General features: G+C 37.9%; 1 protein-coding gene across 1 annotated transcript in view; it reads right to left on the bottom strand.

Moving 5' to 3' along the window:
• abca2 (ATP-binding cassette, sub-family A (ABC1), member 2) overlaps positions 1 to 22,879 on the bottom strand; it is a 90,019-nt gene that overhangs the window by 45,855 nt on the left and 21,285 nt on the right. Inside the window, exon 2 of the mRNA XM_065250399.1 lies at positions 4,555 to 4,648. Within this exon, the coding sequence (XP_065106471.1) occupies positions 4,555 to 4,648 (94 nt within the window). The remainder of the gene's footprint in view (positions 1 to 4,554; positions 4,649 to 22,879) is intronic.

The raw sequence follows: 22,879 nt of genomic DNA, 5'->3' as shown, positions 1-22,879 counted from the left end.
GGCCCACCCTGGACCCCGGGCCTGGTTCGGACACTCCTAACATACCTCACACGAAGGGAAAATCTGATAAGATGATCTGTAAAACCATCAAGATAATCGGGACATAGCTAGGATTGTCGGAAGGGGGGAAGTCGGCCCAAAATCAGCCCGATTATCTTTTGGTGTGTACCCAGCATTAACACCACAGGTAATTTTTCTTATTGTTTTTAGCATAAAACCTCATTATATTTTGTAAAATGTATGCTCTTTGAAGAATAAAAGCCATTTTATGGTAAATTAATTCAAGAGAAATACTTTCTAGGCATAATTATATGCAGTTTCCCTTCTCAAGTAAATCTTGTCTTGGGGTTATTTCTATATCCCACAGGGAATTATGTGAAAGCATGTTTTGCATAATTCCCTGTAACAGGTTAACTAGGGCACAACAAACTAATTCAGATCCGAATGCTTCTCAAATCCAGTTTACTCCCACGTAACAGCCGTGATTCTCTGATAAAACCTTCCCTTTCTCCTTTCTCACTGCACTACACTGAACCTGTAATGGCTAATTCAGGCCTATAATTGTGGCTAACTTAATAAAGCTTTAATTAATGAATGGCTTTGAAAAATGCGATCACCCAGTCAATTCAATTTTGCCTCTCTGTCAGATTTCAGCTTAGCCCCTTGCATTTTGGCACCCCTGCCTGAAATGCAAACACGGGCAGCTGGCACTTACAGAGGGATATAGAAGGTTACTTAATGGTAAGTGCTGACTCCATTTCCACCCCTAAGCATTTTGTCACTGCGGCTTGTGGCCTGTGGAGTTGGCATCCTCTCCCAGTGCTGTCCGCTCCAAAAAAAGAGCCCGTCACAGCCACACCACAACAATTTTTTTCTCAGAAGTAGCAGCATTTGCTAAACGGCACTCACTATCAACACCTGTGGACACGGCAAAAAATCTCCCTCGATTGACGCGAACACTGAGACGTGTCATATTTCTGCTGTTCCGGTGACAGGTTATCTAGCTGCGTTTATTGCCTCGGTTTCCTACGCTCTTATATCTGACATATGTCCCCTCTCTGCAAAAACACAGCTGAGGATTAAAAGAGCAAAGATCAGTCAGGGAAAATAACCTGATGACTCAGTAAGTACATGAATTTAGTGAGGGGGGTATATGTGTGTGTGTCTCTGTGAGTGTCAGATTATTACAACCATAGTTGTGTTATTATCACAGGGGGTTTAAATGATGGATTGTGGGTTGTGTTAGTGTTTACATAGAAATATGGGGTCTGACAACCTCTACATGTTGTGTAAAGACACCTGTGTTTGTGGTGTTTGTTTGTGCTTACATACAGTAGCTACGCTGACAAAAAAAATGGTCAAAGTATGTACCTCAGCGATCACTGGAACTGTCCCCTTTCAAAAAATACAGAAAGAGTTCATACAAGTATCTTGGAGGTACATATTGGTACCAAAGAGTGCATATTAGTACATCAAAGATAATGTTTTAAAGATACATACTACTAATGTATACATATAGGTACCTAATTGTAAATACTGTAGTAAAACCTCTTTAAAGGATTATGTACATATTTTGACCATTTTGTATGTCCCCATTTAGATTGCCAGGTTTGTGTATCGTTTTGGGTGTACGTGCGAGTACAGTTTTTGATGATGACCTCACAGATATAGCAAACCTTTGTGTGCGTGTATATGATCAGCTCTAGTAAGCACACAGATTACAGTAGTCAAATGCAACCAGATCTCTTAAACAGTGGCAAATTTAGGCATGGACTAAATTCAATAACTAAAACTAAAACTTCAATAAATAAAGCAAATAATTTTTCATATGTGGTGGAATATAAAGCTGCAAGTTGGCATAAAAAAGCTTTGGTGTGCAAGCCCCCTAACTCTGCATCACGGAATTCAAGAAAAGTCAGAGTTTAGGGATTTTATGGAGCTTTTCCATTGGATAGTACGACCCAATTAGGTACCACGTGGCTGGGCTCATATTGTTTTACTTTGGCTCGGTTTGCTTTCCACTGAAGTTTAGTGCCTCTTCAGAGTGGGTGGGATTATAGACTTAAAGGCAGGATAGGCAGGAATTATCTAAAAAAAATTTTTACAAATTTGTTTAAACTGTCTTTATATAACAATACATAATTAAAATGTAAGTACTCTGAAAAAGGGAGTATAAAACTCGAGTGTCTGTAGACCTCTCACCACTGTTTTAAACACAGCTCATTATTTCCATTCGGGACGAAACAAATGATTGGCTTGCGCGACTATCACTCTCTCTCGCGACCACGGCACCACCCCTGTTGCTATGGGATCTCCCCACACATGCGCACACCCGATTGATTTGAACGTGCACGAGGCACTCTAGGAAGAGCAAAAGTATGGCAGAGAAAGTGCATTCAGAACTCACAGTACCTGCATAGGCAGTCAGCGAAGGCAAACAAGGCAAACAAAGGAATAAACGAAGCAATCAAACGAGAGTAAATATCGCGTGGCTTTTCCTCGAGTCGACAATGCGGTAGCGGTATTGTCTCCGGAGTGTAGTCCTCATCAGAGTCAACAATGCTTTCATCACGGAAACTCTTCCATGCAAAACACTGGCTTAATAGTGAGTACTAAAAGCCATCCTATTTGATTATATTCATAGTGATAAAGTTAGGTGTATTATTACATGTGATTGTGACATGATGTTACTAAATGCACTGCGCTCTGGTCAGCGTCGCGCATTCATGTGTTTTGGGGGCGTGGCTTTAGAAGAAACCCAGAAGGGAAGGGGTGGAGTGAATGGAAAAATAAGCTGTGTTTAAAACAGTGGTGAGAGGTCTACAGACACGCGATTTTTTTACTCTCTTTTTCAGAGTACTTACATTTTACTTATGTATTGGTATATAAAGACAGTTTAAACAAATTTGTAAAAAAGTTTTTTTTAGATAATTCCTGCCTATCCTGCCTTTAAGGGGGTCGCACACCAGACGCGCAGCTCAGCGCCGCACCGAGTTACGTCTAAGACAACTTGGAGGTATCGTACACCAGAAGTGCAAATTAAATAGTGCAAGCTTAGTCAGATAGCATAACCTTAAAAATTCTAAATTTACGTTAGCAGCCAATGTTAAACGTTATTGATTTGGGACAAATATGGTGTTATTTAATGTGTGAGTGGCGCGACAGGGATTTGAGCAACTTCCTGAGTCGTAGCTGGGCGCCGCGGACAGGCATGGATAGAAAACAATGTGTTAAATTATTTTAGAATGGCGTGGCGCTGAGCTGTGCGATCCCCTTTATCGTTGCAGCCTCTACTGCTATGACATCATCGTAAAAACGTGATACAAACAAACGCTTAACACGGGAGCAACAGAGCATACTGATGGAATGGTGTTCCTCCAAATGTGGATATTTCGTACCACTAAAACGGAGTTTGGGAACTTGTACAATAAAGCGCAGATGACGAGATCACTTGGTGTGCTCGATGGCACGCGAAAGTAAGCTAATCTTGCATTTAGCAATTAGGCTGATAGTGACGATTCTCTCCAACCAATCAGTGATCTGCAGTATTACATGTCACGTTTTAGTATCAGTATGGCTCGCTTGAAACCTCCACCGGGTGGTATTAAAAAGTATCTGGTACTAGGTACTGGACACAGTGGAATCACCCCCAAAAGTGAGCTGTACTGAACTGTACCGGGCTGTACTACCCAATGGAAAAGCGCCATTAGTGAAACACAGTTTATTGTGTGTGCTACTAGTTTGAATTGCTTTTTGTGTTTTTAAAAATATCTATAAAGGCAAGTTGCAAGTGCAGAATATTTTTTTCTGGTGAGTGGAGAAGCGATGGGGGATAATTTAGATGGGGTTAGAGGGTGCTAAAGGAGGGGTTCGCCCAGGGCACCACACAAGCTAGAACCTCCACTGCTTGTTAACATTTGACAGTCAACAATGACAAATACACAACACAAAACACATTAAAGTTCACGGCAAAACACACACACACACAATTAGAGGACAAAGTTAAACAATCCCATTAAGCCTAAAGACTTAAGCATCCAGCCACACAAAAAACAAATGATGTTTTGACTTACACACTGGTCCAGCATGCAGTAAACATGCACCGTGAGAAAGAGAGGATAAAAGAAAGAATGACAGAGGGAGAGATAAAAAGAAAAGGACAGATGACAGAGAGAAGCAAAAATAAAAGAAATATGGTGTGATTTTAACATAAGAAATAACACAGATATCGTGATGACATACAAATGATGGTGTTTCTGTGAAAAAAGTAAAACACTAAATGGTTAACAACCTTTGCAATCCGTGGCAGATTAGCAAAGTTGTACGATGCATACACATTAAAATGCGAAAAACATGATCATATACCATGAACAACACTTAAAGATACAGTTCGCCAAAAATATATTACAGTCAGTGGAACTACTGTATACAAGAACCCCTGGTGTCAACTGAATGTCTTCTTAACACTGGGGGGCGATAAAGAGCTGGCCTGGGGTAAGAGCCACCCTACATTTCTTTATCTTCTCCTCCTTAATCTTCTGTCTTGAACCTTACCTTCTTTCACAGGTATGGCCGGCTTCTTCTGCCGCAAGCCCAGAAGAATGAAGAAGAGCACCAGGGGGATGAAGATCTCGAACGCAAGCACCCACTGCAGAGATAAACAAAGAAACGTACAGAGAAAGTGGTTATGAAAACAGCAACTACAATGAACTTACAGTTACGTCACTGGGTGGTGGTTATATTTATAGCAAGAGTTGAGTCACTACAGCTGGTGTGAATCTTTTTGGTCTGTAATCTTTATATAGTAGCACACGCTCCAACTGATTGAATTCAGTGTCAGGAATCGATCCAGTAAATAATGGACCGACCATTTATCTGCTTCTTCCGTTTGCTTAACATGCAATATTTGCTGTGGGGCTGGCCAATATACCTGCCAACCTGTTCCAACAACTAATAAAAGAGGTGGAGGAGAAATGAAGGATATTGCACATGCCAGGAAGGAAGACACAGGCCATTTGTAGATAAGGAATGAAAGATATTGGGACGCTCAATCAACATGGCAGCTGAACAAATAAATAAGAGCTGAACAAATCAATATATCATCCCACACAGTTAAAGTAGCCAAACATCTTTCTGACAGAGAGATTTTTTGCTGATTTAACATTATAAGATTTTTTTTACAGTTACAGGGATTATGATATTTTTCCATGTGAAAGTGAAAAGGTGAAAGTGACAGGCTTGTCAAGTATGCAATGCATACTCGAAATGTGACCCCTGCATTTAACCCATCCCAGTCGTGAACACACACACTCCCAGAGCATAAAGCTTTGGATTCATACATTTTTTTTACTTGTGTGACTACACCGTATGCAACATGCAGAACCGAAAGTGATTTCAGTGGATTCCAATCTAAACACTGTGTTAGGGTGAAAATTATAATCCATCTTTTGTTTAACTTTATCAGTAACACTTGAATCCTTTATAAACAACTGATTACTAATAACAAGTAATAAATTATAATTTGAATATTTATAAGTTATTATTTTTAATCTTGCCTCCAAATGTTTATTCATTTTCATTTATTTATTTATTCCACTATGGTTAATATTAGAATGAAGGCTCTTGCGCTGGAATGAGCTTATCTCCCATGTTGGCACGGATTTACGATTAAACTGAAATTTCATAACTACTGCCACTAGGGGGCGATCTCCGACAGTTGTGTTCAAATGTTTTTTACAATGGAAAGGTCGGCTTAAAGGTTATGGCACGCAAAAAAATAATCTAGAGATGAATTTGAGGTGAATTTGTCAATCCAAGGTAAAGTCCTGATCGTCTTGGTGGTTGTACTGATTATTAGTGATCGACCGCTGCTGATTTGGATGCTTATGTGCCCAATAACCGATAGGCTGAAACAATTTCTATTTACTGTTATACTTCTGAACAACTGAACAAACCCTTAATAACAACAATCACTCCCTCGCCCTTTTCATACAAAGTTATAAATAGAGCGGTCTGAAAAAGTAAAGAATATTTTGCTGAATAATATTAATTTGCTGAATAATATTGCTGGAATAATACATTGTCAGGAAAGTAACAAACAAAACAGCTTATACAGCAATGCATTTCTTAACTGGTATTTTATGTCAGAATAATTAAGATTTTGAAAGTGCAGTTTCTAAGCTTTCCAACGATGTGTAACACATGGAAATCTGATAAGATTTGGAGAAGTTGTGGCCATTTGAATATAGGAACTCAGAAATACTCAAACCGAGAAAATCGAGACAAAAGGGACTCTTCTTTCCAACTGGGGGAGACAATAGGGCTAATTTACATCTCATTTAGCTAAGCCATACCCCATGTAAAGCCGTTTTGAGATACAGATGTTCTAGAATCATATATGTAGTATTTTATGACAGAAGTCTAAATGACAACATGCTAAAATAAACATGAGTCTTTTTACCTTTGTGGGGAACACAAGTCGTTTCCAGTCTGTTTCAGATTATCCAATGACCATTTTTGTCCACAAATGTGTATAATCCGTGAAATATAGATGTATAGTCTATTGTTTACATCAGATTACGCATGAACGTCTGGTAATACAATATAATATACAATCTGAGGACTATTTACATCATAACATGTACGGGTATATGAGATTACACTCCGTTAAACACATGAACTCGCCTTCAAATTTTTTATTTAAAATAGGGAGGTAGTATAATAGATAATCCAAACAGCGCCGTCGAAAACGTGACGTCCTTTAGAGATGTTACCAATTGCTCGCTCGTTCCTCCATCAGCCAATGACATCATGGAGAATATTGATAGACAAAACATGTAGCCAATTATATAAAGAATACAACGATCTTTGTGTAACTTCTATGTGTTTGGACTCATGCTGCGCTGCAAGAACTGACAAAGAGATGACGACAAAGTACCGCGAAAGTACTTTGACGTCAACCGACTGCGGCGCCGCATAAAGTCAGTGATGCGGCTGACGTACGATGCGGCTGACTGTTATTTGTTCTGCCCCAGCTTCTTTTATTTTTCTTTTGTTTTGTGCGCCCGAGCTTTACAGTCTGGGGAGACGCACGCTATAAGTTTGAAAAAAAAAAACTTAGCAAACATGTCTAAATGAACAGGGCAGCCACGTCACTGCATTCGCGTGACTTCACGCTCAAGCCGGAAGTGAAGACAATGCTGAATAAAGTCGTAGTTCTTGCTATTTTTGGACAAAACTGTATTTTCGATGCTTCAACACATTCTTACTGACCCACTGATGTCACATGGACTACTTTGATGATGTTTTTATTACCTTTCTGGACATGGAAACCATACATAGATTTTCAATGAAGGTTAAAACATCTTAAACTGTGTTCCGAAGATGAACGGAGGTCTTCTGAGTTTAGAACAACATAAGGGTAAGTCATTAATTACATTATTTTCATTTTTGGGCGAACTATCCTTATTTTGTAGTAACGCTGTTCCCTTTGGGGGCGGAGGCGAAAACACAAGCTTATCCAGTATGTAAATATACACACAGACAATGACGCCCCCCGCTGCACGCTAGAATCTCTGGAAAAACAAGCCTATTTTAACCGCAAAATGTACGCTTTTAAATATAAAAAAACCTGCTATCTCAAACATGGAGAGGCTTCTTCGTGATCTCAACTAACAGATTCTGCAATAAAACAAAAATCACAAATTTTGAAAAAAAAACTTTGTTTCTCATTTTCTCGCAACTTGTGCTGCCGACATATGTCACTGGTTCCCGTGACGGGTCACATATGTTAAATCGTGAATCGGACAATAGGTTCTCTTTAATTTAACTTGACTGTTACCAATCCGGTGAGTGAACATGAACGTGATTTTACGAGGCTAATGATGAGCATAAATAACAGAAAAACTAATTTAATTCAGCGTTATTTATTTCCCACAAGCATTAATTTATGTAAAGTTCATGTAAAGCAACATCGTAATTGGGACAGGATTTAATGGATCAGTCTAAGTGACTTTGTGAGTTCCTCTCTATTTCCTAGCCAAGCTGCATACATTGCATATCAGGCATTTATAAATTCATTTATCGTTCAATCCGATATTACAAAACCAGCACCCAATAATGGGAAAATGCTAAATATCGGAAAACAGATATATCGGTCGATCTCTAACGATAATCTTATCCAGGTTTTTTTTGTAGTGTGTAAAGAGTTAATCTGCTCGAAAGCTCATCAGGGCTGCTACGATCAATAATGTTGATCAGAATTGACAATCAGAAATTCTGTTGTGTGTGGGGAACCCTGAGGACAAACCGCATGCACGTACACTGTAGATTGTCATGTAGAATGAAATGATAGACAGTCAGAAAGCCAGCTGATTAAAGATGAAAGCTTAACAACCCCAGTCATGGCACAACAAGCACAGTCCAAAGTGAGATTACATGACAAATGTAAAAAGCAATTCACAGTATTAATGCAATTTTTTCATGCCTGTTGTCTGCCATGTTTGTTTACTAGTAAGTTACATTTGACCGCAAGAGACTGTGAGATTTCCTGTGTTCTTAGGCGAGACTCGTGTTGTTTGTGAAAAAAAAGTGTTGGTGTATGTGTGGTGCTTTCTTAGCATGTTTGTGGTCTCTCACATTTAAAAAATCTGATCGTTTAATGAGGCCCAGCCTTAACAGATCTTAGAAGATATTTACTTTTCACCTTACATTTTCACAGGTACAGTACTCAACAACTTTTAGTTTCGTACCAAAACCTGAGTTGGCCTTTCAAATACCTAGGACCACTTAAATTGTCTTTTTTCCTTCTTTTTTGAGGACATAGGGTACAGTTTTAGCTACACCTGTAGAGGACTAAATCTTTGAAACACTAACAGATGAAAGCATGTGCATGCAAATACACACACACACCTCCACAGCAGGTGGTTGGGAAGAGATGTCAAATGCTCTCAGGCACGTTGTTTGAAGTATGCAAAGTACAGCAGAAAATCTGCATCACTTGACATCTCATCCTGCATTGTTCATCTCTCTCTCTCTCGCTCTCTCTCGCTCTCTCTCTCTCTCAGCAGGGGGATTGTTTTTGGATGGATCTGAACTGATCTGTCTGAAAAATAAGCTGATGGATGAGGCGTAGACCGTGATTAGAAAACCCACTGACTGTACTGCCAACATTTCTATTTATAGCTAAACTAAGATCAGCTTTTTCCATACAAATGCACGTGGTTGCTGTCTTTGTGTGGCAGAAAGACTGATCTCACATCAGCGTCTAAATGCACTGTGTCTTACTGACCACAATGTGTCTTTCACAACAGCACAACATTACCACAAACCCAACACACCCGTCCCTGTTTATCTCTCGGCTGTGTCGACAAGTGACAACAGAAGTTGAAGAGGTTTTTCTCTGTCTGTTAAACACTCTACACATCTCGGCCTCTAAAGAGCACGAGAAACAACAAGCTCCTTTTACATGCATCTAACAATGCACAAAGGCGCAGTTGACGCGCAACACAAAGCTTCAGTTACGAGACCCAAATATCTGCACAGACAAGGCAAAAAACCCTGTCTGTCTTTATAAAAGTCCTATGGCTTATTGATTTCAAGCCTTCAAGAAGAGGCAAAGAGAACCATTGGATTTGAATATTAAACAGGATACTTTGCTCTCAGTGACTAATTTGTATGTTGAAGGCCGAGCTTTAATTATTTATGGAGCCATTGTGCCCATCAACGTAACCTAGCCATCTAAACATAGCAAAATACATCAGGCCTCAACAATTTGGTCAGTAATACAAATGCTACCCGGCTTTTATATTTTCATTGGCCCTAAAATAAATACATTTTCTTTTGGAATAAAAATGGTTCAGGGGATATCTTTTATAAACCTGCATACTGAGCTGTAGCCTCATTATTATCTAAATCTACAGTCCTTTCTCTGCCTGTTTTTCCCAGATGGCTTTTAATAATGGAGCCTGTATAACCAAATGAAACCCACATGGACATTTATCATTGATAATAAACAAGTGTTGAATGCAAACAGACTCCACAGTCCCCTGGGACACATGGAGTTGTTTTGAGCATTTTATTAAATTTTTGTATTCGTCCTAGTGAAAATAAAACACAATGCTGCACATAATCTAGAGAGAGGAAGCAATGCACTTATTCACTTCACTTTTATATCATAATACCTTCTCAACTGTGATAAAATCATTGATACACACAGACTCAAGTGGCCTATTGCTTTTATAAAATGCAAGAAACAGAAATATGAAAAAACATAAATTTTTAACCCTAAATAAATAATATAGTTTATAATCTAAACGAAGGCCTATTTACGTTCATATAGAACACTCAAAAAAATTAGTTTGTTCATTTAACTTAATTAAATTAAGGAAACTTTTCCACAAAATTAGTTTAATAAGAACAAAAAAAACTTAATAATTAAATTTGTAACAAAATACATTTTTTGGTCATGAAAATATCTTGTTCAATAAACTTAGTTCAATTAAGAGAAACTTTTCCACGCAATTAGTTTTGGTCTGTTCAACAAAGACAAAACAAGTTAATTCAAATAAAAAATATCTTGTTAAACTAATTGTCAGTTTCTAAATCATACTAATTAGCATAAGCACATTTTAGCATGCTAATAATAATAACATATGATACATTGGATGAGCATGTGAGAAGAGACTAATCTCCAGACAGCCATTAACACATTTAGTGCTCATTGAGAGAAATCCGTCACATTCACTAAACCACAAGCGCCACTTTCTGCACAATGGTAACCAAACAATTTAAAAAATATATAAAACAAACTCTTCTAAATCAATAAGATAAACAAGCATTAAACACTATAATGTCTTTCTCTTCATCTCAAGGTCAAGGTCTCTTTATTTGTAGCCGAAGGTAAATTTGTTGCGCAGACCGGACATTCAGCAATTCATCCTTAAAAACAATTCATAAGACATAATAACATACAATAACAATAAAATATTACAATATGTAAAAAGGTCATGACAATTTGCTTCTGCGCACACCCTCAACACCCAACTAAAATATATAAAATAACCATTAAAAAATGCATAAAATAACAATTGCAGTTGCATCCAAAGCATACTGGGAATAATTGTATTAGCAACAAAGATTATAAATGTGGTAACAATATAAAATTATTAAGTTAATATATTTTTTAAAGAATTTAAGTGATATCATGATAAAATTAAGTTGAGACAAAAAATAAAAAAAATGTGTATTAACTTGTTTTATTTAAAGAAATTGGACAGGTGCAAAAATATTTTCTTTGAGTGAATCTGCACTGGCAGGTGTGTGTTTATACTTATTTTACAACAGCTTCTATTAATCATAACCATCAATCTCATTAATATTGTTTTATTCATCTGTATCTCCAAGAGCCAAGGCTATACAAATCCAACTATTGAAAGGTTGAAACAAATAAATCTGAACTGGTTTAAAATGAGTCAAAGGCATGTGTGTTGAATTGTGCTTCATCTAAAAGGTGCAGTAATGCAAGTGAGACTGCTAGGGATTTAGGGAATGGATCAGTGGTCATTTATACTGGATTGATAACCCATCCCCACCTCTGTTAATACCCAGCCGCTCCAGGCTGTAGACATATTTCTCCTGAGATACAGTATACCAGAAAATTGTATTACCGAACAGCAGCAGGATTATTCAGAAACGGTTTCACCCTTGCACACTCTAAAAATAGCTGGGTTATTTTGAACCCATGTTGGGTAAATATTGGACAGAACACATAGCTGGGTTAAAATGTATCCAATGCCTGGTTGTTTTAACCATAGACTGTAAAAAAAATGGACGTTGTGTCCGTGACGTCACCCATAGGTTTCGGAAGATCGTTTTGGAAGCTTAAAGTAGGTGGTGCCTGCTATCGCCATATTGGCCGCGCGGTCACCGCGCATCACTCGTGGATATCCGAAAATGGGTAAAGAGGCGGGACGTGGGTGAAGCGGAGGTGACTGGTTGCTGTAACCACGCCCACCTAGCTCGACTCTAGTGACGGCAGTGACTGTTTAACCGTCACTCAAGTGGCCACCCCCTTAATTCTGCAGAACTTTAAGGCTTAATATCATGTAAACGGATAAGTTAAAAAAAAATAATTCACCCCCCACAGTTGTAATGAAGGGCAAAATTAGCTATACAGACAAAAAACACTTTTTGTACCAGGCTGTAAACATATTTTCTACCGTAAAGTTGGACAATTTAACATGGAGGTCTATGGGAATTGACTCCCTTTTTGGAGCCTGCCTCTAGCGGCGAGTCGATGAATTGCAGTTTTTAATCGCTTCCATATTGGCTTCATCAGAGATATCGGAAGGTTGCCTCTCGGTTTTAACTCAACTGCTGGGTTATTGTAACACATGGTTGCATAACAACAACATTGGGTCATTTCTAACCCAGCATGCGTTCTGGCCAATATTTACCTATTATGGGTTTAAAATAACCAATTTTTAGAGTGCAAAACGTAATGAACAGTCCAATGTTTTGTTTTTCAGTTAACAAACTATATTTTATGTGTTGCAAACCAATAACTATAATTTAAGTTTATTAGAAAAAAACCTGTGAAAGACAAAGAAATGAATATATAATGACACATTTGTTCAGCCTTAGTACAACAGTGCCGTTTTAATAACAAAAGTGCATTATGAGCTATAAAAACTGTAGCATTGTCAAAGTTTTACCTTCATGCTGGTGTAAATTGGGTTTTAAATCAATAACAATGAGCCCTGTATAGCTGCACCAGCCAAAAGTGTCACTGATATTAAAGACCTTTAGCATTTACAGCCTTGACTGTGCTTCAGGGCTCTATTTTCTCTTCTGACAAAAGGACAAAAACACACTTTTCTTTTACTTTTGTTATCAAGGCCATTCCTCGTTGAGACAGGACAGCCTAATTGTAGTTTAAAACATCATACAGGACCAAGCACATAGACAAGAGTTCAACTGTAGCTCAACTGGTAGAGAGTGTCATTTTAGCAACACTAATGTCACAGGTTCAATTCCTCCAGAACAAAGTGTCATTAGCTGAATAACCTGAATTAAAGATATTAAAATGTGCAAGATGTGTCACTGCTATTGCTGAATGCGGGAGATCAGAAAGAGATTTTCCTGGGAGATCTTCCAGGAAAAGAGCCAACCGCTAAAGCAGGGGTCTCCAAACTACCACAATGTATAAAACTACCACAAAGGGTATAAGGGCTACCACAATGTATAAAACAATCTGGAGGGCTACTTTTTGATATTTATGTAATGAAAACATTTTTGTTTTACTTGTTGATTCTAGGGATAGACCAATATGGATTTTTCAGTGCTGATGCCAAAATCGATTTTTGTTTCATCAGCCTTAGCCCATGACCGAAACAGGCTGTCGATTTTCTTGAGGCGATATTTGGAGCCGATACTGCTTTTGCTCACTCAGTTTACATCAAATGGCATGTTGTTAAAAAGAGATGTTATTAGTTTGGACAGTTCTTACATTTATTTAAGTCTAGGACTAGTTTAATCCCTGTCCGGGAAACCGCCCCATAGAGATGAGAAATAAAACCCAGCTTTGTTCAGCTATGATCAGCTGTTAGGCCGAGTTTTCGATGTTGTCATGGAAAGGTTGGTTGTTTTTAGTCACATGACCTGCAATCGCTTGCGGCTTCCAGCACTCTGTCTGTAAATAATGCCGATGCCGATACATATAAAACTCGCAAATATCGGCCCGATATATCGGTTTATCACTAGTTGATTCTATTTTATTTTATTTGGTGATATGTTTTACCATCGTTTAGAAAGTTAACATACATAAAAGACGCCAAGCTAATATAAAAATATGCAATAAATAAATATTACAATTCAGACTATTAATGGAATGTGCTTTGGCAGGCACCTCATAGACTCTGTGCGAGCAACCACCATGTTGGAGACCACTATGCTAAAGAATGACATCATCTGGAGGAAGGACTTTGTGCAATATCTGACAGGTCTTGCTGGAGTCGTTGCAAACATGACAGCACATTGATGCAACTTCCTTAAAGTGCACCTATTTTATTGATAAAAAACAACGGTATTTTGTGTATTTAGTATAATACAATGTGTTTCTGCGGTTTAAAAAACATTGTAGTCAAAGAAAAGAGATTTACGTTGGAGACGATAACTTGCGTCATCGTTTACTTTGGGGTATGTACTTTTTGCATATTGTTAACATGTACTAATACACACCTACACACCAAAGGAAATGTAAAATCGTAAATCGGATAATTGGTGCTCTTTAAAAAGTGCATACTGTATGGATAAATGTAAAAGTCTGACCTATACATTTTGATGATTTTCCCAGCCATTTGTGATTAGTGGATTTAAAAATTATTTATAGAGATTGATGGAGTGGAAGAACCCAAAAAGGTTTAAAATATCATATATACATTTTCTTGGTTAATTTACACCAGTGATAAAGGGTTTGTCCCATTTTGACGCAAAACTGGGTTGAAAATAGTCAGCTATCCTCTACAGATTGACAGATTTGATCATTTTTTTTATTTACATCAACACTAACAAAGACTAACAGCTAGCTGATGAAATATTTTAGAAAGCGCATGAGCAGAAAAGTGAATGAGGATCTCTCTCTCTCAAGGTCGATCTCCTTGACCCTATTCACCTCTCAGACAGCCATGCTTAAGGTATTACTCTCCAAAGACTCAGTACTTCATCTGCTACACCATTAGGCTCCATTCAGAGATCTTGTTTCTCTTTCAGGGCCTCACAAAGGCAAGACTGTGCTGCTTCTGTCCATCCTGGGCTGATAAGTGTCTACTCGGAAGTTACTCAGGAAAATATAATAACAGAATCAAACGTACAAATCTTACTCTTAGAAAAGAAATGAAAGAGAAATGTATAAGAAAAAGAACTGAAAAATGTAAAAATGCTCTTTACAATAATAATAAAATGCATAACTGGACCAAGTGACAGTACATAAATCAAAAGGCACCACATTAATGTTTTCATTAAGGATTATTGGGATGTATAACAAATAAGTTTTTGAGATATCATGGTAAGCATGTTAGAATCATGGTAATATACACTCACCTAAAGGATTATTAGGAATACCTGTTCAATTTCCCATTAATGCAATTATCTAATCAACCATTACCTTGCAGTTGCTTCAATGCATTAAGGGGTGTGGTCCTGGTCAAGACAATCTACTGAACTCCAAACTGAATGTCAGAATGTGAAAGAAAAGTGATTTATGCAATTTTGAGTGTGGCATGGTTGTTGGTGCCAGATGGGCTGGTCTGAGTATTTCACAATCTGCTCAGTAACTGGGATTTTCACACACAACCATTTCTAGGGTTTACAAAGAATGGTGTGAAAAGGGAAAAACATCCAGTATGCAGCAGTCCTGTGGTCAAAAATGCCTTGTTGATGCTAGAGGTCAGAGGAGACTGGGCCGACTGATTCAAGCTGATAGAAGAGCAACTTTGACTGAAATAACCACTTGTTACAACCAAGGTATGCAGCAAAGCATTTGTGAAGCCACAACACGCATAACCTTGAGGCGGATGGGCTACAACAGCAGAAGACCCCCACCGGGTACCACTCATCTCCACTAAAAATAGGAAAAAGCATCTTTGGGATGTGGTGGCTTGGATGTGCATCCCACAAATCTCCATCAACTGTAAGATGCTATCCTATCAATATGGGCCAACATTTCTAAAGAATGCTTTCAGCGCCTTGTTGAATCAGTTCCACATAGAATTAAGGCTGTTCTGAAGGCGAAAGGGGGTCAAACACAGTATTAGTATGGTGTTCCTAATAATTCTTTAGGTGAGGGTATATGAGGCCAGGATTAAGCGGATTTAAAATTAAAGTATTTGCCAAGGGCATTTGGTTAATATCATATCTCTTTTTTGATGGGGGTGGCATTTAGAGGCTTTTGCATCTGAGCTCCTCATAGAAAAATATGTCACGGCATACTTGAATTAATAGATTTAACCGTAAAATGCTGACAATAAACAAACCAACTAATTGGCATGGTAAGCTAGCTAGAAGAGCACATAAAAGTAGTTATAATGTCTGGGGCTCAGCTACCCAGATGGCCGTATTACAGGAAATGGCTCACCTAAACTTCATTCCCATAAAATTGGCAAACAAGCTTCTGTGTGAATGTAAACAAGTCCTGTAAATATTCTGGGAATGCTTCCAGAAAGAGGACCTCCTGTAGTTACATTGCAGTAAAGATACCCGGAAAGCCCTCAGTGTGAATGAGACACAGAAACAATGCCGTAAGGTGCTTGTCGTAGTGAGGACGCGCGTGTCATCGCAACAAGATATATCTGGTCAGCTCTTTAAAAAACAGGGGTTTACATGGACATTAACATTTACGATGAAAAATATCTGCAAACTGGACTGAAGCTAAGATCAGGAATCTCGTCACTATCCACTCTGAAGCTGAGATCATTCACCAGCATGACAGAATGGCGGGTCACGCGCTCCTTTATAATCTTTTCCAAAAATGCATGCGAGTGGTTTCTGTAGAGAGAAATAACGGATAATAAGCAAACTTCAGACACTGCTGAGAAAAAAAACAAAAACTACCAAGTGCAGGACTTTAAACACATCAAGTGTCTTTATGTGTGAATGCACCAACAATCAGACGATCCCGTACAAATCCCAAATGCATTTTTCGTAATGTCTGGGTGAAAAGGGCTCTAATTTAAAGGATTAGTCCATTTTCTTAAAAAAAATCAAAAAAATGTACTCACCACCATGTCATCCAAAATGTTGATGTCTTTCTTTGTTCAGTCGAGAAGAAATTGTGTTTTTTAAAGAAAACATTCCAGGATTTTTCTCATTTTAATGGACTTTAATAGAGCCCAACATTTATTACTTAAAGGGATACTTCACCGATTTAGCATTCAGCTTTGTATCTGTAGAAACCCGGCAGTATTACTGAATGACCATGTTTCCCTCCCTCATTTCCCCCTGAGAGGAGAGATATCTGCAATTTGGTTCTGCAAAAAAGTCCTCTGATTATGTAATATGACGATTTTTGCATCATCGGAGGACTTTTTTGCAGAACCAAAATGCAGATATCTCTCCTCTCAGGGGGAAATGATGGAGGGAAACATGGTCATTCAGTAATACTGCCGGGTTTCTACAGATACAAAGCTGAATGCTAAATCGGTGAAGTATCCCTTTAACTCAACACTTAACAGTTTTTTTCAACGGAGTTTCAAAGGACTCTAAACAATCCCAAACGAGGCATAAGGGTCTTATCTAGCAAAACGATTGTCATTTTTGACAAGAAAAATAAAAAATATGCACTTTTAAACCACAACTTCTCATTTATCTCCGGTCCTGAAAAGCGCCAGCGCGACCTCACGTTAATGCGTAGTGACGTAGAAGGGTCATGTGTTACATACATAAAACGCACATTTGCGGACTATTGTAAACAATAAACTGTAGTTTCACGTTCATCCTCTGTGACCTCTTGACGTATTGCATGAGGTTGCGCTGGCGCTTTTCAGGACCATAGATAGACGAGAAATTGTGGTTTAAAAGTGCATTTTTTTATTTTTCTTGTCAAAAATTACAATCGTTTCTCTAGATAAGACCCGTATGCCTCGCTTGGGATCGTTTAGAGTCCTTTGAAACTCTGTTCAAAAAAACTGTTAAGTGTTGAGTTAAGTATTAAGTGTTAGGTTCTATTAAAGTCCATAAAAATGAGAAAAATCTTGGAATGTTTTCCTCAAAAAACATAATTTCTTCTCGACTGAACAAAGAAAGACATCAACATTTTGGATGACATGGTGGTGAGTAAATTATCTGGATTTTTTAAAGAAAATAGACTAATCCTTTAATTAACCCATGTGTTTTAGTGGCTAATTCATATCAGTGTAATGACTAAAGAGAGAGTCATTACAGATGAACCCATTTACTACAAAAAGACGCTGAAAACAGGTGTCAGAAAATAAGTCTTGATGAGATTAGACATTTTCATGCATGCATTTGTAAACTGTGTGTGATCTACTCTGTCGAACCATTTAACGCATGGAATAAAGAGAGTGGGAGATGACAAGAGTCAGAGAGAGAGAGAGAGAGAGAGAGAGAGAGAGAGAGGGAGAGAGAGAGAGAGAGGGGGGGGTTAAATACAGGTCAGTGGTGGGAGGCATCTCTTATGTTAGTTGACTGATTTTACAACAGATTGCTGTCTCTTAAATTGCACAAAGAAAGACAGAATGCAAAGTGCAAACCCAGACCAGCAAGCATGTATGCTAGAGGCTATGAGTTATGGTTTCATGTTTGTTATATAATTTGTCTCGTGTTTTGTAGTTTGCTGGTTGGTCTCGTACACATTTTGAGCATTAAGTGTCACCTAATGTGGTCATCAAATTATTTATCTTTGATCTATTCATAAAACCTTCTTAAGAATGAAAAATTTATGAAAGGCCAATGGGAATTTAGCCTTTTGTACCAAGACAGTTGTTGCAGTAAAGGTACAATCTATAGAATCTGCCGCTAGAGGGCGCACGATCAAACCAATAACAATAACATAGATCAATGACGCTCTGAAGCAGCATGAAATGATGGGATTTGTTGTATTTAACTCAACCGCTGATGGCCATCAATCAGACGGGAATGAGAAATGATGTTAACGGATTAGGTAAAGTAATCAAGTTTTATAAATGTTGCGTTTGATGACATCATTTTATTTCATTATGTAAGGTTTCATGTAATGTTCAAAACTAAATTGTTAGTCATAGCTGTTGCAGTATTAGTCCAATTCGACTGTGTGTTAACACAGCACAGAATTAAAGGAACAGTATGTAAGAAATTTATATCAATTAATCATAAAATGGCCCTGATATGTCACTAGACATTAAGAAATAATTTTCATTTCAAATACTTATATCACTCACAACAGTGGTCCGGCCAGGATATTGTCATTTAAAAAGTGGAGTTGCAGCCCTCAACTGATGTTTATGTTGTCATTTTGTGTATTGGCCACCAGCTGTGTGATTGCAGTACCAGTTTTAGCCACAAGTTTTGTGATTGCAATACCAGTTTTGGCCACAATCCTACATACTGTTCCTTTAAGTGTTCAAATCAACAAACTAACAATCTACAATGATTTTTTTCACATAATATGTATTGACAGTACAATTCTTATTGTGAGGTCAAATTATGTAAAATTATAATAGCTACACTGTAGCTACTATGGTAACAAACTCTATCCAATGCTTGATTTAGTAAGTGTCTGAAAATTACAATTTTGACAGGACACCATTGAATGTTGTTATGTTCTATTGCAGTACAAAACCTCTTGATGCGCACTATATCATCCGCGGGAAGACGCGCTGTTTTAACTGTTTAATCTATATAGACTACAGTCTACAAACTAATCTTGTGAGCCATATAATTGCATAACTTTTTAATGGGTTACAAATCATAACAACTTACTTGTCGAGTAAAACACAAGCAAGATCGGCATCTCTGTCAAGATAAAGGTTGTCGCGAAGCTCTCTGCATCTAGAATTTGCGATATTGATCCCCATTCTTTTTCTCTTGTTGTCCCAAACACTTCTTGGGCCGTTTGGTTGGCACATACGCCTATGCTTACGATAGCTGTCTTTGCCGTCACAACCAGTAGCAGACGATATGAGTACTCGTAGTCTATAAACAAGCGAGAAGCCCAACAGACGCAATACACTAACATTACTTCCGCATTTGTCCACGACACTGTTGTCAAGTGGTTTCTACATTAGTAAAGGTTGTAACATGGATATTAACACACGACTGCACTGCCCGGTGTCACTGTTTAGAATTTTCTTACGAGTTGAATATATTGTAAGTAATCAGCTGGACAAAATATATAACACTGGCCTAGTGGTTTTTGGATATTTTACTGAAAATATCTTACAAATTGTACCTTTAAGAAAGGGAACTTTCTACTGTGCCACTTCTTTAAAGGGAGAATGTGATAGATAAGGGGTGTACGGTGGCATGTCAATCCCTTCATGAATTATTCACAGCTGGGAAAAATTAATAGACTGCAATGCTCACCTGAGCTCAGGGCATGAAGCTTTGCATGACAGAGCAGCTCTAATGCAACTCTACAAAACGTATCAACCTGACCGAGAATCAACATCACAACCTAAATACAGACTCTAACTGTATGAAGAATTCACCACTTACCCACCAAATAGAGTATTGGCAGGAATAATACAATAGCTCTATTTCAAAATTTAATGAGTTCCCTTCGCAGGTCACACAGACAACCACATACTGCAAAGCATTCTAACTCTCATAGAGTTTTACAAATAACTGAGTCCCACACAAATAGCGCTGAGGATATAAAAAAATAAAGGTATAAATGACATTTGCTTATGCACTTGTTTTGCTTATGCATATATGCAAGTGTGCTTAGATCTTATTGTAACACTTTACAATTAGTTTGTAGATATTAAAGTTTTTATTGTTTATATGTCTATGTGGTGTTTTTAATATGCTTTAAGACAAACAATGTGCAAATACATCATTCAACATCATTTCTAAGTAATTTCTGTTTTCAATCCTTAAACTGCAGTTTAAAACGCGTCTGTTTTCTACGTCACAAACAAGTTACCAATCAAGTCAACAAAGCTGAACGAGAGGATCAGATTCAGGCAGTCAGAGCCATAGATGTATAAATGTATTATATGTTTAGACATATACAATACTGCGCAAATGTTAAGGCCACCACCACCAGACTTGTTGTTTTAGATGTTTTAATCTCCATCCATATTTATTTTGCCATCTATTTTATTAAGATACAAACAGTTAATACAGGAAATATGCACAAAAAATAAAAAAATATTTTTTACGACTGAATGTCTTCTTTAGGCATCATCTGTGTTTAGTGTGACCTCTCTTGGCACTAAACACATCTTAAGCGTTTTTTAACAGAATGAAGTAAATTAGGATATATATGATCACTATAACAATGCAGAAACGACTTTTGCTCAGTATTGTATGGTCTGAGCTTGTAATATTGAGTGGAGGGGGGCTAATTTGCATATTCATAGATCCGCATATTCTAAATGAAGCAAGGGTGTAGAGTTACATTCAAGCTATTTTAAAGGGCACATATTATGGCCTTTTTACAAGATGTATTATATAGGTGAGACTTATATAAGTCTCAGGTGTGTCCAGAATGAGTCTGTGAAGTTACAGCTCAAAATACCCCACAGATCATTTATTAAAGCAATGTGACCTCACATTGATAAGAGAATCAAAACTGCATGTTAAATGGTTTAATAGAGATTTTAAAAACAAGAAATGGGTGAATTTTTTCATCGTAGGGTGGTTGTGTTCACACACTGCCAGCATACATTATGTCCAAACACCTTGTAAAAGTGGATTAACAATCCCAGTTTAGAACCAAATGCAAAGAAAGTCTAGATCAGGAGTGGGGAACCCTGGGTCCTGGAGGGCCACTGTCCTGCAGAGTTTAGTTCCAACCCTATTCAAACACACCTGAATTTCATTTTCATGTAATCCTGAAGACTTTAATTTGATTTTTCAGGTGTGTTTAATTAGGGTTGGAACTAAACTCTGCAGGACAGTGGCCCTCCAGGACCAGAGTTCCCCACCCTGGTCTAGATGATACTGGTTGCTTTACTTTATCCACCTCTTGCATGATACCAACAAACAGAACATTAACTATTAATAAACCTTGAGAGATAAATGAGAAGTTTGGCAAACAGCTTAGCTCTGAGTTTTGCTGGTTCAGCTTATTTTTCACACTGCCGCCTGCTATTTCAAAGAGCAACGCAACAATAAGGCACATCGGGCTGCAGTGCCAAGACAAAATTCAAACAAAACTGAAGCAGCATAAAAATGCATAGCACACCCAAATATTGGGTAAAACGATCCATTTTATTTGCACTTTACTATTCTGAACTTTGCTTTTCAATCCTGAATGACATTCTCTCACCTTGTCTGCTCAGCTAAATGCATTATGCGTTCGGCTTCTCTGTGAATGATATATGTGACGCTGACTTAGAATCTGGCTAAGACAGGGGATCTTAAAGGGCAGCGAAGCTGAATAATTGAGGAGACAGGTAGGACAGATATAATGCAAGAGAGACAGGCTCTTCTGTACAACATGACAGCCATGTCTCACTCCATAGATTTAAAAAAAAAAAACTGTTTATGTGTATGCCCCTCCAGCTGTAATCACCAAATACAGGGGAGTAAAAACATTATACTACCAAATCAACAGAACTTATTTTTTTGTCACTTAAAGGGGGGTTGCATGGTATTTCATGCATTCTGACTTATTAACACAGTTATATAGTTGTTTCCTCATGCTAAACGTAGGCAAAGTGTCAAAAAAGCAGTTGGACGTGTTACAGAGTATTTCTGTGCCGAATGCACTTCGCCAGGGTTCGTACAAATTTCGGAAAGTTTTTTCCGATTACAGGTCCAACTGACGTTTCAGGGGTTTTCTATACGTATCACTTCTTTATATGGGCACTTCCCCCCGGAAAACCCCGCCCACCCATCAATCCTTAAAACTTAACTTTGGCACAAATAAAGAAGTGTGTTTTTGGATGTAAGGAGAAGAAATCCAGCCTTGTGAAAACAATGGATATAGTTTATTATCTGGGGTAGGAGCGGAGTTTTGCGTGTGTGTTTGATGTGGTGGATTTTCCCAACCGGGTCACGACTTGCATGCGGTAAGTAAGACATGTAGTGAATCATAATTCAAAACAGTGTTGTATAGTGTTGCATGACTCGTACTCGCGGTATAACTCCTCCTTCATTGTTTCGTACGTTATCGGAAAGATTGGGTAAAGCTAATCTTTCTTTTATAAATCTGATT

The sequence above is a fragment of the Paramisgurnus dabryanus genome, chromosome 5 (genome assembly GCF_030506205.2).
Source record: "Paramisgurnus dabryanus chromosome 5, PD_genome_1.1, whole genome shotgun sequence".
In the NCBI taxonomy this organism is placed as follows: Eukaryota; Metazoa; Chordata; class Actinopteri; order Cypriniformes; family Cobitidae; genus Paramisgurnus; species Paramisgurnus dabryanus.
This window is presented reverse-complemented; position numbering and strand designations above follow the sequence as displayed.